The sequence below is a fragment of the Moschus berezovskii genome, chromosome 4, assembly GCF_049115385.1.
Source record: "Moschus berezovskii isolate FMDL1 chromosome 4, NW_MosBer_1.0, whole genome shotgun sequence".
NCBI classification, from domain to species: Eukaryota; Metazoa; Chordata; class Mammalia; order Artiodactyla; family Moschidae; genus Moschus; species Moschus berezovskii.
The window spans coordinates 108969440-108985687 of record NC_142463.1 but is presented as its reverse complement, the minus strand read 5'-3'; the positions used below and the strand labels follow the sequence as shown (position 1 = coordinate 108985687).

The 16248-nt window shown below is 49.4% G+C and overlaps 1 protein-coding gene across 1 annotated transcript in view; it reads right to left on the bottom strand.

Moving 5' to 3' along the window:
• Nucleotides 1-16248, bottom strand: part of IL6R (interleukin 6 receptor) — a 52624-nt gene that overhangs the window by 16759 nt on the left and 19617 nt on the right. The window contains exons 3-6 of the mRNA XM_055402067.2: nucleotides 15756-15879; nucleotides 12028-12200; nucleotides 11582-11748; nucleotides 10936-11077 (exon numbers count right to left, since the gene is read on the bottom strand). Of these exons, the coding sequence (XP_055258042.2) occupies nucleotides 10936-11077; nucleotides 11582-11748; nucleotides 12028-12200; nucleotides 15756-15879 (606 nt within the window). The remainder of the gene's footprint in view (nucleotides 1-10935; nucleotides 11078-11581; nucleotides 11749-12027; nucleotides 12201-15755; nucleotides 15880-16248) is intronic.

The window sequence follows — 16248 nt, the reverse complement described above, 5'->3', positions numbered from 1 at the left end:
AAATTATGTAACAACAGAGTCTCACTGCCTGGATGGATTTAATATACTGTGCCCAAGAAGGGAGGAGGACTGGGCACCCTCCTGGGTCCCTCCCCCTCCATGGGAACCATGTTGCTGCAGAAACCCCTAAGGCTGCAGAAGGGCAAGTATCAAAGCGAGAATACTGACACGAGGCCTGACTCAGCCACAAATGTGGGCCCGAGGGACCAGGCACTGAATGCTCTGGAGTTTAAAATATTTTCTTTTCAGTTCATCATTTTTCCATCAAGAAATTAAAAATACCACAGAACCAGTTTATACAAAGATGTCAAGCCTCCCTGAGTCAGGAGTAGAAAGACTAGCAAGGGGTTGGAGGAGAGGGTGACCCTTCTGCTCAGGACAGAAATTTCCAGAAGGGGCGTGCCTTCTCCAGGAGGGCAAAAACACCACACACCAGCAGGACTGGAAGGGACACAAGAGCGTGTTCACCCTCCGCACTGTACAGAGAGCCCAGAGAAGGAAATCAACTTGTCCAAGGTCACAAAGCAACTTAGTCCCAGATCAACCGTGGATAAATGGAAGGACACAGTCTCTTATTCTTTTCTGTTCTTCCCAGCCCAACCTAACAGGGAACAATTAGACTCATAGCAGGGGATGACTGAAGGACTAAAGGAGGGTGTGGGGACACTAGAATGAAAGCTAAAACCAGGAGACAGGGACAACTCTACATAGGAAATGTGGTTGACCATGGATGGTCATTCAGTCCAGTGGTTCTTAAATCCAGGCATGTTCAGATTCATCAGTGGTCTTTTAGGTCCAATCCTTGACCTATAGTCTCAGAATCTCCATGGTGAGTTTCAGCCATCAGGGTCTTTAAAAGATCCCTCAAACCCAGAAAGATATTTCAGGAAGAAAAGGAGACCAGTATACTTTTGACTGTCAGCTCTGATCCCCAACATGATATGAGGTCCAGAAAAGGATGTGTAACTTTTGGTGGCTCAGATTTCCAGAGATAAAGTAGGAATTTTCTCTCAAATAACCCAGGAATGTCACCAGATCAAACAAAATTTTTCCAACACATAGTTAAGCTTGTCTTACATAACCAGACTTTTTAAAAACCTCCCTAGATGACAATAGTGTTAGTCTCTCAATCGTGTCCGACTCTATGTGACCCTGTGGACTGCAACCTGCCAGCCTCTTCTCTTCATGGGATTCTCAGGGAAGAATGCTGGAGTGGGCTGCCGTTTCCTGCTTCAGGACAGATGACAACGGGAACCCCTGACTCAGACCATTTGTCCCCTGAGATGAAAGGTGTACTGCTATTACTAATAAACATTTCCATTTTACAGAAGAAACTAGGGCTCGGGGCAAATAAGTTTAATAATAATATTATTAATACTAACTGCATACTAATAAAATATTGCCAGTACTTCTACCATTGCCCTTGATGGACGCTTACCCTACTCCAGTTCCAAGCGGTTCTTTGCCTACGTGATGTTCACAGTATCTTACAAGGCGGGCACTATTATCACAGGTTTACAGACACTGAGGCTCAGGAAGGCTATAAAACGTCAGCAACAACAGAGAACACATTTTTTCCATTTAGACAAAAGTATTTTATATTTCCTAGTGTTTCACTGCCGCTAGCACGTGGGATGAAAGAAGGGAAGGAACCAGCATTTACTGGCTCCCATATGCCCCTGTGTGCCGGGAAGTAACGGGCGTAAGGACAGTGGCGGTGGTTAGGAGACCATAACAGCAACAACTGTGACAATACTTGACATTTACTCAGAGTTTACTGTGTGCCGGGCACCATCTTACCTATAACACTTTTCATGAACTAATTTAATTCTCACAACAGTACTCTGAGTATTCTGAGATCGGGAACAGTATCACCCTCACTTTACAGAAGGGGAAAATTCAAGGACTGTATCTCACTCATCTTTGTAAACTCACTACTTAACACGAGCCTGCATCTTGCTGAAAAACTGTGTAATTAGTAAAATTTCAATTATGGAAAACCACCTGGGGAAAAAAAAAAAGACTGATACATTAACATCCAACACGGAGTGTGCCCCCGTATTCATATTTCCAGATTGGACGATGTACTTTTATATGCGCAACAAAGGAAATGAATGAGTGGCCATATCCGGTAAGCGAGACTGACAGGAGCAACCTGTGAGTTTTGTCCACATGAGTTTTTAAAACAAAACACTTATTCCTGTTAATTTGAAAATGGGTTTGCTCACTTGGGTTTTGGAATAGAGAAATTTGATACAAAAGATGGCAGAGGCCTTCATACCAGATTTGTAGTTTTGGTCAAGGCACTCAGTTTCTTTTAAACCTTGCTTCTTTGTTTGTAAGGAAGGGGGTGGCTTCCTTCTACACAGGTCACCTCAGATCACAGGCTAAAGGACCTAGCACGTGCCCAGCACACAAAAACATCTGTTTAAAAACTGACTCTAAATTCAGAACACAGAACATAAAACATTTCCTAACACAATACTTTTAAACTGTATATTCAGTTCAGTTCAGTCGCTCAGTTGTGTCCGACTCTTTGCGACCCCATGAATCACAGCACGCCAGGCCTCCCTGTCCATCACCAACTCTTGGAGTTCTATGACCAGTTAAAATATGGGCTCCTGGGCTCCAGGGCTGGAGTACAGAGAGGGAACACAGGAGTGGGCTGGGAATAAGAAGAGGCAAAAGAAAGAAAAAGGAAGCCAGAGAGTGACAGAAAGATGAAGGAACAAGGGGAGAGGGAGGAGCCACAAAGCCAGACATTCACAGAGAGCGCGTGGGGTGGAGACGCAGGCACCCACAAGCCGAGTGGCGCGCCAGGCAGCGCCTCCACTCTGAACTACATACCTTCCCTCACAACCTATAAACCACCACGCAGAAAGTTAATCACTGTTCCTCCACTCGTGCGGGACTTCCCTGGTGGCTCAGACGGTAAAGCGTCTGCCTACAATGTGGGGGACCCAGGTTCAATCCCTGGGTCGGGAAGATCTCCTGGAGAAGGAAATGGCAACCCACTCCAGTACTCTTGCCTGGAAAATCCTATGGATGGAGGATCCTGGCAGGCTACAGTCCATGAGGTCGAAAAGAGTCAGACACAACTGAGCGACTTCACTTTCACTTTTTCTCATTCGTGCAAAAAAACAAAAAAGCCAAAAACCTCACACTGAGAAGCTGACAATCTCCTGAAGAGAAACAAATCACCTCTACCTGGGCCCCAGCACCACCCAGGGCAGTTTGTGGAGAAGTCTACTAGTCTGAGGTCAAATGAGAAAAAGCAAAGTGGATAGCTACATAGCTTAAATGTCTCCCTTCTGAGATTAAGCCCTTGTTTCAACCTCTTATGAAATGAGTGACAATGGCAATAGTTATTTTTTACTTGGGCTTCCCTGATGGCTTAGACGGTAAAGAATCTGCCTGCAATGCAGGAGACCTGGGTTGGATCCCTGGGTCGGGAAGAGTCCCCTGGAGAAGGGAATGGCAACCCACTCCAGTATTCTTGCCTGGAGAATCCCATGGACAGAGGAGCCTGGCAGTAGAACATGACTGAGCAACTAAGCACAGCAGAGCACTTTTTACTTAACTATTTAATTTTAGGTCCTCACTTAGCAAACTGAAAAGCTGGTGAGGTTCTTGGGTACCCAAAATTTTATAGAAATCCCAGGAAACTTTCAGCTATGCACAGAAATGGAGCAGGTAGGGAGGGTGTGGAAGGAAGTGATGCAGTGGTGGGCCTGGAAAGAAGGTTGATGAAGAGGCAGACATGAGTGCCAAAGTGCTGGTCCCACTGGAGGGGAAGAGGCGAACTACACGAGGGATGGTGGGCAGGCAGCCGGAGAAGGCCCTCTGCTCCAAGCTCAGGAGTTTGAGCTTCACCTGGAAGTTAAGGGGAGTCATGGCTGTAGACCAGGGAGCAACATTCAGGCTTATGATCTAGAAAGATGCCCATAGCAGTGGCGTGGAGGATACCTGGTGCTCTCTCACCAGAGACAGAAATCAGTTTCAGGGATCCTTGTAGGAATTCTGTTGAGGGACATCCCTGGGTCCAGTGGCTAAGACTCTGCACTCCCAATGCAAGGGGCCCACACACTGCAACTAAGACCCAGGCATAGCTAAATAAATAACAAAAAGAATCCTGCAAGCATGGGACAAGAACCTGAGCCAAGGGAGAGGGTGGTCTGGCCTGCTATCCTGGGCGTGTCCTGGCCGAGAGAGCCGGCTGGATGGTAGTGTCCATCGCCGGACAAAGAACACAGGGAGGTTTGAGGTCCAAGCTCTGGGCAGAGCAGAGACAAGAATCCAGAGCTCAAGGGACAGATGTGGCCTCAAACATAGGTGAATTGCTAGCATCTGGTCCATACTTACATATGCCAGGCTGGATGTGAACTGCTGTCCAGCTTGGTTAGTCCTCTCAACCCAGGGAGGCAGGTGTTTGCTTTTAAGTTTTAAAGCAGGCCTATCATTCCCATCTGAAAATTAAGCAAACCTGGGCACTCCCCTAAGGTCCTGCTGGGAAGGGGGCAGTGCTAGCGACCAGAGCCCAGTCCACCCAGCGACAACAGTGAACCCAGTGGACGTGACAAGGCCGCCCCGTGGAAGGGGCACGTGGAGTCGCCATGGAAAACAGCACAACAGCAGAGTCAGGGGATGCCCAGGGAGGGGTGAAGGGGCACGATCTCTTCAGAAACTTGTCCCCAAGTACTCTTTAACCTGCACAATTTCCCCTCGGGGCATGCCCAGGGGAGGAACACAGTGAAGTCCCCCAGAATGGGATGACTGGAGGCTTTGAGGCAATAGTGTGTGGCTGAGGGGACAGGGCCAGGGAGGCCCACCTGCCCGGACAGCGCGCAGCCCGGCCTCTGGGTCCCCGAAAGTCCACGTGGACGCAAACTTCTAGCACCTTCTCAGCAGTGTGACTCCCAAGAATGGGTCCACGCTGCTCACTACCTGTCACGGGTGGTTCTTAATATTTTCCAGGGGTCAGTGAGCAGGGTGTGAGAGGGAGTTAAAGGGATTCATGAAAGCAAGAAACCACCGTCTTATGCCTAAAGGGCTTTTCCCTAGCATTCTGCCCCAGCTCGCTGTGCAAAGGGTCCACAGGCTTGCTGGATGCCAGCCCTGCTAGTGCCGTCGGAGAGGACAGATGTGAGGAACTCCCAGCCTGCAAAGAGCGGCTGACCAGCCACCTGTCAACGTGTAACCTCTCCTTCCTGGCCTGACATCAGCCCTGACAGGCAGGGACTCCATGAGTCACTGTGGCAGGTGCTGTTCGCAGTCACCTGGCCTTCCTGGCCAGAGCAGGGACCCCAGAACTGTGTGACTCGGTGCCCAGCCCTCAGGCTGGGAACCGCGGGGCCTCAAGGCTGTGTGAAGCCAGGTCTCGGCCTCAAGGGGGCAGCACTCGCTGAAGTCCAGGCTCCTGGCTCCCCCGCCGCACACCTCTGCCCCGCACCCGTCTCTCTTCAGGCCTTCCCACCTGCCCCACTCGGGCCTCCCACCCACACCCCTGTGCTCCTGCCAGGCCAAGCAGCCCTGCGTTTGTTCACAGTCCATGTCCTTGCACGTGCCGTTCCCGCTGCCTATAATCCGCATTCTCTACTTGGGAAACCCCTACAACACCCTCCAAGACACAACGCAAATGTCACCTCCTCCACGAAGCTCTTCTTGCTCTTTCCAAACTGCCCGGAGTGTTGTCTGAGCCACAGCCTTATCAATTCAGGGGGATGCTGCGCCAGCCCCTCCCCCAGCCCAGCCCCGCACATTCTATATCTGGGAAAGCCTTCTCAAACACCCATTTCACATTCCCCTCTGCATTCCGATTCAATCAGTCCAGGACTGCATCCAGGGCGGCAGTTCTAGGATGTCCACAGCCCCGCTCTCTTTATCCCAAGAGCCCTGGGCTCAAACAGTTGTGGCCCACAGGCTTAATCGCTCCGCGGCACGTGGGATCCTCCCGGACCACGAACCAATCAATACAGCACTCAAATTACTAATCCTCCTACACTCGCAGTACTAGTTATTATCTCTAAGAAATATGTTTTTCTCTAAATTCATAAAAACTCTCCGAAGTGGACAAGATAGGTCACGTCATCTCCATTTTACAGATGACAAGACTGAGACTCTGAGAGGTAAACTAAGGTTACCAAGGTCATACAACCTGATCTCCAGGCCCAATGTACTTCTTTTGGCCTCTGTGTCAGGACCTCCACACCTAGGCAGGGGCATCCTACCTGTCTGGGCTTTAGGGATGGAGGCAGGGCTTTGGGGCTAGAAAGCCCATCAATGTAGTATCTAGTGCACTGACATGTCCCAAACAGTCAAATAACTCTAAAACATATGTAACCTCAGTAAAACATACATAACCTCCCTCTAACTTTCCAGAAGCGCTCCCCAATTTCCAACCTAAATCCCTCTTGCACGGGACTAATCCAGGTTCCACTTGCTCTGCCCTCAGTGGAGAGGGGAGCAGCTGGTTTCTCCCTTGGCTATATTCACCACTGGGGTTTTGAAGACCCTCCCCTCAGAACCCACACAGGTACAGGACAGGAGCTCAAACCCTTCAGCTGCTTATGTGAGAAGTGGTCAAAAGAGTTCTGTCTGAGCTTACATGATCACTGTAGCAAGTCACGGAAACACAGGACCTGAGGTTGAACAGTCAAGGACATGTGCTTACCACACCGTCCTCCACTGGCAGGAGAATACAATGATCTAAAGAGGAACATCCAAGATGAGACCAGCCTTGAGGGAAGGTCACCAGACAGGTAAGGAATCCACAAGCCACCCCATTCAACAGCCTGGGAACAGAAGCACAAGCAGATGCAAGTCCCCTGGGAATTTCAGAAGCATTCAGAGAGAGCAGACTAGCAGACTTATCAGGGGTTACCCTGGAGACCAAGGCTCAGTGAGACCAGAGTTGGGTTCACACGAGAAAGAATTTTTTACTTGAATAGATAGTTCTCCAAAAAGGATATACAAATAGCCAGTAAACACATGAAAAGATCCTCAACACCACTACTTATTATGGAAATGCAAATCTAAACCACAATACCATTGTGGACACAGTGGGGGAAGGAGAGTGTGGGACAAACAGCGAGGCATTGACACATACAGACTACCACTGTCAAGCAGATAGCTAGCGGGAAGCAGCTGTGAAGCAAAGGGACTCAGCGCAGTGCTCGGTGATGACCTCAAGGGCTGGACAGGGCTGGGGGTGGGAAGGAGGCTCAAGAGGGAGCGAATATATGTATACTCATAGCTGATTCACTTTGTCGTACAGCAAAAACTAACACAACATTGTAAAGCAATTATCCTCCAATTAAGAAATAACTCCACAATACCACACCCATAAGGAGAGGTATTAAGAAAGAAAGAAGAAAAGAAACAGAAGGAAAGAAGAAAGGAAGAAAATACTCAGTGTTGACAAGGATATGAAAAAAATAAAACCCTGCACATTGCTGATAGGAATGTAGGAATGTACAAAGGTGCAGCCACTGTGGATAACACTATGGCAGTCCTTCAAAAAATTACAGATAGAGTTACCATGACATTACTTTGCCAACCAAGGTCCGTCTAGTCAAGGCTATGGTTTTTCCCGTGGTCATGTATGGATGTGAGAGTTGGACTGTGAAGACAGCTGATCGCCGAAGAATTGATGCTTTTCAACTGTGGAGTTGGAGAAGACTCTTGAGAGTCCCTTGGACTGCAAGGAGATCCAGCCAGTCCATTCTAAAGGAGATCAATCCTGGGTGTTCATTGGAAGGACTGATGCTAAAGCTGAAACTCCAATACTTTGGCCACCTCATGCAAAGAGTTGACTCACTGGAAAAGACTCTGATGCTGGCAGGGATTGGGTGCAGGAGGAGAAGGGGACGACAGAGAATGAAATGGCTGGATGGCATCACCGACTCGATGGAGGTGGGTTTAAGTGAACTCTGGGAGTTGGTGATGGACAGGGAGGCCTGGCGTGCTGTGATTCATGGGGTCGCGGAGAGTCGGACACGACTGAGCGACTGAACTGAACTGACTGATAGCAACTACGCATCTGGGTATATATATATTCCAAAGAACTGAAAGCAGAGATCAAAACATTTGTACAGCCGTATTCATAGCAGCATTATTCAGGACACTCAAAAAGTGGAAGCAAGCCATGTCCATCTACCGGTAAACGGATAACAAATTATGGTATATACATACAATGGAATATTATTCAGCCTTAAAAGGGAAGGAAATTCTGACACAGGTTACAACATGGATGAATCTTGAGAAAGTTATTCTAAGTAATACAAACTAGTCACAAAAAGACAAATACAGTATGATTCCACTTACATGAAGTACTTAGAGCAGTCACACTCAGAGACAGAAAGTAAAGCAATGGGTGCTAGGCACTGGAGGTAGGGATGAATGGGAAGTTACTATTTAACGAGTATAGAGTTTCAGTTCTGCAAGATGGAAAGAGTTCTGGAGCTGGATGGTGCTCAAGGTGGCACAATAATGTGAAAGTGTTTAAGGCCACTGAACCACACTCTTTAAAATGGTAAGTTGTAAGTTATTTGTGTTTTACCATAACTTTAAAAAAAAAAGAAAGAACTTTCTAACAAAACAAGATTTTCTAAAGCTATTTGTGACCATCCAAATTAACTGCTTGGGATAAAAGGTAAACAGGTGTCAGCCTGTATCCAGAACATTTCCATCACACAATGTTATAAATGATTCACTCCCCTCGCCAAGGCTCCTAAGGCCATATTAATGTTTGGTATTCAGCATGTTTTGGCTCGAAGTATATACAAACCAAAGATAACTATGGACAGGTCAACACAATCTAGCCTGAAGGATGTTCTGATTTATTTAAATGACCTTTCTAAGTAGGATAGAGTAGTCAGGCTTCCCTTCTTGTCCAGGTCTTATCAGGAAATAAACTTTTGAGGATAGGGTCCAATAGAAAGCTGCCTCCTGCTCTTGATGGACAGAAGAGGGGACAGCACCTGACACTGCTTGAGCCTGCACTTGACATTGCCTTCATCCAACGCCCCAGGCCCACTCCTCCGGCTCTCCCAGGACGTCAAGGACAAGGACTACATACTGCAGAGCCAGGGTAGAGGAAAGGCCATCTCATCACAGCATCCATTCCGGGGGGAGAATGCCAGCCTACGTATAAGTCTCCCGGAAGCCAGAGACAGAAGACGGTGGCAGAGGTAGGGCTGGGTCCGGACAACTGACATCATTTCCGTCCTTTCTTTTTTATCCATACAATAAATTTTTTTTTCTTCTCCTTTGCTGTGTCATGTGGCAAGTGGGATCTCAGTTCCCTGACCAGGGATCAAATCCAAGTCTCCTGTACTTAACCACTGGACCGCCAGGGAAGTTCCTATTATTTTTTGCCAAGTATTTAAGAACAACTAATTTGGTCCAGTTAGGCTGCAGGGCTAAAGAGATCTGACACAGAAGCAAACATGGAAACTATTCTACAATAAGGACACTGGGAACAATGGAATGGACCGCTACAAGGCGCAGTAAGCTCTCCATCTCTGGAAGCGTTTAAGCAGAGGCTGGGCTACCACTCTTTGGTTTGTAATCAGGGAGGTTCCTGCACTGGATGCAGGTCTATTAAATCCTAATATTTCATAGGAAGGAGTGAAAAGATAACGTCTCATACTATTTTCTTGGGGAAAAAAAAAAACAGCCATGTTAGTTTGTTGTTCAGAGAGGAGGGGACAGAAGAACTAAAAACAGCTTCGTCTAGCGAGCAGGGCTGAAAATGGGAAGGGGTGGGACAAGAGACACTGGTTATTATTATAAGCCCTTCTCTGCTTCTTTGCCGTGAACATGTATTAATTTGATAGAAGTTTTAAAAGTTAAAAAAATAATTCCCATGGGTTAAAAAAAAAAACCATTAGTCATGCAGTTGCTAAACAATACATTTTCCAAAAATATTTAATTACATGGGAATACTCATGAAATTTGATATATAAATACATAAACACATAAATATACCTAGAAAAGGAAAGAAGTATAGTAACATGTTCTCACTGGTTTTCTCGAGGTGGTCAGAATACCGGGAATAATTATTCTTTGCATTTTCCTGGAATTTTTTACTAATCACACTAATTACTCACAAATCATTATTACCTTTAATTTAAAAAATTTTTTTCAAGTAAAAAGCATTAGTAACTGTGGTAGATTAAACATAGCTACAAGTTCTTCGCCGTTCTTCTCATCGAGTTGTGGAGTGGGTCTCCCCTCTTGAGTCTAGGCCAGTCTGCTGGCAGATGACAGACCTCAGGGAGACCCGAGGGCCCCCTCCACCAGCCAGTGTCGACCATCAGACGTGGTGAACTGAGGCCATCTAGGACAGTGCAGGCCTGATGCAGCTACTTTCTAACTCAGGCCAGACCAACACAAGAGCTGCCCAGCTGACCATTTTTCACAATCTTGAACAGATAAATAGTTGGTGCTTTTGTTTAGCTTCTAAGTCATGTCCAGATCTTTTGCAACCCCATGGCCTGTCCTCTTTCCGTGGGATTCTCCAGGCAAGAACACTGGAGTGGGTTGCCATTTCCTTCTCCAAGGGAACTTCTCAACCCAGGAATCAAACCTGCATCTCCTGCATCATAGGGGGATTCTTTACCACTGTGCCACGAGGGAGGCCGGACTTGTTACATCCATCCTAAGCCGCTTCAGTCATGTCTAATTTATTTGCAACCCTATGGACTGTAGCCCACCAGGCTCCTCTGTCCATGGGATTCTGCAGGCAAGAATACTGGGGTGGGTGCCATGCCCTCCTCCAGGGGATCTTTCTAACCCAGAGATCGAACTTGTGTCTCTTACGTCTCCTGCACTGGCAGGCAGGTTCTTTACCATAAGCACCACCTGGGAAGACTTGTTACACAGCAACAGATAACTGATATAACAGCAGAGCTGCAACGCTCAGTTATCACATACCTGTCCAAGGGGTGCCGGTGACCTCGGGGCTCCACTCACTCCACAAGCCGTTCCCAAATTCCTCCTGGGCCCGAAGCTGCACCACATGCCGCATGCCACTCCAGGCATCGTGGATGACGCAGTGATACTGGAGGTCCTTCATCTGTGGGTGAGAGGCACAGTGGACCCTGGGGTGGAGCCTGAGCGGCACCTGTCAGCTCCACAGGGCCCTTGGAGTCCTTAGACACCCCCAGTCCTTCAGGTGCTCCCTCTTTCAGGTCCAGTGGGCCACTCAGCTGGGCAGGAGGCTCACAAAGGTGAAGCTGCCCTCGGGGCCAGCAGGAGCAGAAGCTAAGTCACTGCCCCTGCCCCCAGGCCCCACAGAAGCCTGCCAGCACACCCTTGACTTGTAGGCAGCCCATTTCTTCCCCCAGGTCACACTCTCGCCGTCACAAGTGGGCCCATAAAGAGGAAATTGGCCTGGCATTATTATTCCCACTTTGTAAGTGAGGCAGCCAAGGCTCAGAAAGGTCCAGGGACTTTGGCCTTGCAGTTAGTGAGCGGCTGACCGGGACGGGAAACTCATTTTTTTCTTTCCAGCATCCATTTTACCACCCCCTGAGCATCTAAGGACTCTCTCCTGTCCACGAGTAAAAGAAAAATTTACCATCCGTGTGGTGAATGTCTTTGACTGTTCAGTCCGGTATCGGAGCTCAAAGCGTAGCCTGTAGAAATGTGAGTTCCAGGAGGGAGGGTCTTGCCAGGTGACACTGAGCCAGCGGGGGTTTCTGCCCACGGCGCTGACCGTGATGTTGACCGGTGGGTCGGGCTGCACTGTGGGAAGAGGGAGCATGGCTCCTGCGCGGCAGCAAGCACGGTGCAAAGGGGAGCCCCGGGAGGACGGAAGCCCCCAGCAGGCAAGACCCCCCTCCAACCCCCAGCCACTTCCCCACACACATCCCTGCCACAGTCGGACCCCTGGCAAGTAAAGCACAAAAGGCACCAGCTCACCAAACCCTTCACCAGGCCACTCCAAAAAGTGCATGAGGAACATTAAATTTAAAACAAAAAAACCAGCTGAAGGGCAGAGGGAGGCCTGAAGAGCTCACTTACGGAGTTCGAAACCCTCAAATGTTAGGGCGCTGCTGGACTCGTTCCCGGCACTGTTGGCGACACACAGGGACATTACGTAGAAAGAGCTGTCTCCCTCAGGGACAGTCAGCTGGCAGGAGAAGCGCTGGGACTCGGGGGAATACTGGCAGGGTTTCTGGAAGACTTTCCCCGGTCTGTGGAGACAAAACAAGGGCGGGGCTGGCCATCGGCTGCGGCACGCACCCGGGACTGGGGCAAGGACGGCCGCAGTGAGACCCGGAGGTTTGGGGTCTCACCCCCGGGGCGTGCATCTCCGCTCCACTGAGTAGCCCTTGGGGTCTTGAGTAAATTCTCCAACCTCTCCAAGTCTGTTTTCTCACTCAAAAATGGTAATGTTAATAGTACTGCCTCCAGGGCTTTCTTAGGATTACTTGAAAAATGAGTGGAAGACATCTAGCTTAGCCCCTGGCACCACCATCAAAGGGGCTGAACTAGAGGGCGAACTCAATCGCTGTGGCATCACGGAGGCCATGCGTTCAGGCTCTCTGCCAGGCCCTGTGCTCTGGCCACTGCAGGGGATGCAGAAAGGAACCAAGAGGCCCCACCCTGGCCCCAAGACACTAACAAAAAAGACCTCCCCTCAGAGGACTAGGACAGCCAGTGGAATGCCCTTCCAGAAGCTCGAAGTGCTGGAGGGGTTTGCAAGGAGATCTGAGTGTTTCTGGCAGGTAAGCCCAGAAAAGATTTCTGGGTGATAAGAGATACTGGAGTTGAGTCAGACACTGTCCCACCTAGTCTGGAAGCCTGAGACTTCACCCATGTATGACATGTATGGGCCTGTGAGGCCAGGGCAGCCAACCACCTCACTGCCAAAGGACAAATCAACCATCAACCTCTGATTTGAGTCTGAACCCCAGGCCCAGAACAAACTCTTTTCTTCTTGGAAGTCTGCCCCCACCTTCCCAGTCTGGGTTAGGACCTCCCTCCTCTCCCTGCACCATCACCCAGGCATCCATCCCACAGGACTGTGTGTGTCTCCTACAATCTGTGGGGCCTAAGAGCAACGTGTGTTAATTGCTCAGTCATGTCTGACTGCGACTCCATGGACTATAGGCCTCCAGACTCCTCTGTTCATGGAATTCTCCAAGCAAGAATACTGCAAAGGATTGCCATGCCCTCTCCAGGGCATCTTCCCAACCCAGGGATCGAACCCAGTTCTCCTGCACTGCAGGCGGATTCTTTACTGTCTGAGCCACCAAGAAAGCCCTAAGAGCAAGGACCAGTCTTTTTTTTTTTGGCTTGCGCAGAGCACAGATCCCTCAGTTCCCCAACCAGGGATCTAACCTGTGCCCCCTGGATTGGAACTGTGGATTCTTAACCACTGGGCTGCCAGGGAAGTCCAGGGGCCCAGTTTTGTTTGCCTCCTGTCTCTCCTTCAGCCTAGTAGAGCACCCAACCCATCGCAGAGGCTGAACTTGACAAACACTTATGGAGAGAGTGAGCAAGCAAGTGCAGTGGGGCGAGGGTGTGGCCGCAGGCACACACGTGAGAGAAAAGCGCAGAACACACGAGACCTCTTCGTGTTTCACCCTCACAGCCCCGGGATGGGCCCGAGGGTCCTGGGGGAACCTGAGGCTCTCGCGAGGGCTCCCCATTCCCCCTTCCTCACTCCAGCCCAGGAGAGGCAAGTAGATGTGCCTGAGGCTGCTGTCAGGAGGGGGCTGTGAACCAAAATGCCCTGTCCTCTCGCACTCTGTCAACACGCCAAGTCTTCTAGTCCAAGTGTCAATTGAATAAGCCTTCCCTGGGTTGGGCTGGGCAGCTGTCGGCCACTGTTCGGAACATCTCATCTAAGCAAAAACACCTTCCAGGTCCCAGACAATTTATATCCTAACTCAGCTTCAGGTTGTAGAGATTTCTGACCCTCCCCGACTTGGAGTGTGAGCCATCAGTCCTAATGGCAGCTGCGTCACGTGCAGATGGGCAATCTATACATATCTGTGCAGAGACCAAAACACAAATGTCACCACCAGGTGACTCTGCATACAGGCACAAGTGCAGACCAAAACACCCTGATGACATCACTGCTTGAATTTTTCGATACTCTGATGATGGCCAGCTCAAACTCAGTGATAAGCATCTAGACTAAGGGGAACTTTGGGTTTCCCAGGTGTCACAGTGGTAAAGAATCTGCCTGTCAATGCTGGAGATGCAGATGTGGGTTCGATCCCCGGGTAAGGAAGATCCCTTGGAGGAGGGCATGGCAACCCACTCCAGTATTCTTGCCTGGAGAATTCCACGGACAGAGGAACCTGGTGGGCTACCGTCCAAAGGGTCACACAGAGTCAGACACAATGGAGTGAGCACTCAATGGGACCTTGGCTCTGGGATGGAAACAGAGAAAACTGCAGAGGTGTGATCATCCACCTGCTCCATATCCACGCCTGAACTCATCCCACTTTGTGCTGTCAGAGCTGAGTAATATTCCACTGTAAATTCTGTATCCATCATCTGTCAATGTGCTATTAGGTAAAGCGTCCAAAGTGGCAGTTAAAAAGCAGCAGCTAAAAGGCAGACAAAGAAATTTAAAAGCCCATGAAAAACAGAACAAAGGGAAAACCTACAGCCAGGAGTTTCAGCAGGAAAAACGTGCCCAACATGCCCCCTTCCCTAGTTGGTCTCGGATACAAGCCCTGTCTGACACGGGCAAAACAAATCAGACACGGAGGACCGCTTTGGGGCGGGAACAAGGACATAAAAGAAACACTTAAAATAGGGCGGCACCACTCCATGGGGTCAGTCCGCTCTCACCTCTTGGGAGTGCATTTTGTCATGCCCCTTGTTTAATAAATCCTGCCTGAGTGAGCTTTCTAGTCTGTCGTTTTAACTCTTTTACTACGACAAGACAAAGGACCAAGCAAGGAACCACACCTGACAGGGCCATCTTCTGGTGCCACAGGGGCCACGAACCAAGTGTGACTTCCTGCCCCACTGCCCCCAGCTCCCTCTCCCCACTCTATCACCACTTCCTCTCACCCGGCATTATGATGGCAAAACCTGATAAGCTCAGGGTCAGGACTGATCAGGAGTTGCCCTTCCCCACCCAAGGACATCTGTGTCTTCTTAAGGGCAACACCCAAAACCTTTATATTTTGAAGGAAATGAGATAGACTGGGGTGTGATTCCTGGCAGCTCCGTACTAGCTGGATGACCTTAAACAAACTAATTGGTCTCTGTGTTCACAGTTCTCCATCTGTTAAGGAGAAAAACAACTCCCACCCCTCCACCCTGGCTACTGTGTGGACAGGACAAATAGTGCAGCACAGGTGTGCTCTCCGGGTGACATCTCCCTCGTTCCCTTCTCCTCAGTTTAAAGTACTTGTTCAGTCACTCAGTCGTGTCCGACTCTTTGTGACCCCATGGACTGCAGCACACCAGGGTTCCCTGTCCATTACATCTCCTGGAGTTTGCTGAAACTCATGCCCATTGAGTTGGTGATGCCATCCAACCATCTTATCCTCTGTCGTCCCCTTCTCCTCCTGCCTTCAATCTTTCCCAGCATCAGGGTCTTTTCCACTGAGTCAGCTCTTCCCATCAGGTGGCCAAAGTAATTACTTCCCAGTAACATTTTGGAATCGCTGGTCAGCCAGTCCCACCGGGTTCCTCTGAGAGCTCCCCGGCTCCTCATCACTCCTAGAGCTTCAGGAAGAAGGGAGGAGACAGACACACTGCCCAGCCAAGATACTTACAACTTTTTCACCAGTAACACGGCCCTGGTGGTCAGGGATGGAGGGCTCTGAGGACTCCACTCACAATTCACGTTACTGAGGGGGCTCTTCTGGAAGCAGGAAATCTGGGGCTTCTCCGGGGGAACTGGAAGGAGAGAATAGAGGCTGAGAAGGCAGCACACTTGACCTCCTTTCTGGGCTCACCTCCCTTCTGAGGGCGCTCTCAGCTCAGCCCTGCCACCCCACCCTGCCCTGGTGCCAGCCTTCACTACAGCCAACAGCCACGCACAGATCCTACTGGGCTGGGAAATTAAAGGACACCAAAGTCCTCATGTCAGGCTAGGAGGTGGGCGAGTGAGGGGAGACACCTGGGAGGCTAACGTGCCTAAAGGGGAGCATGATTGACAGAAAAAAAATTGGGGCTTTGGAGTTACACTGGTTGTATGGGCAAGTCCCAATCTCCCTTCAGTTTTCTACTACAAAATTAAATGACTGAAAAATGATCATAATAATA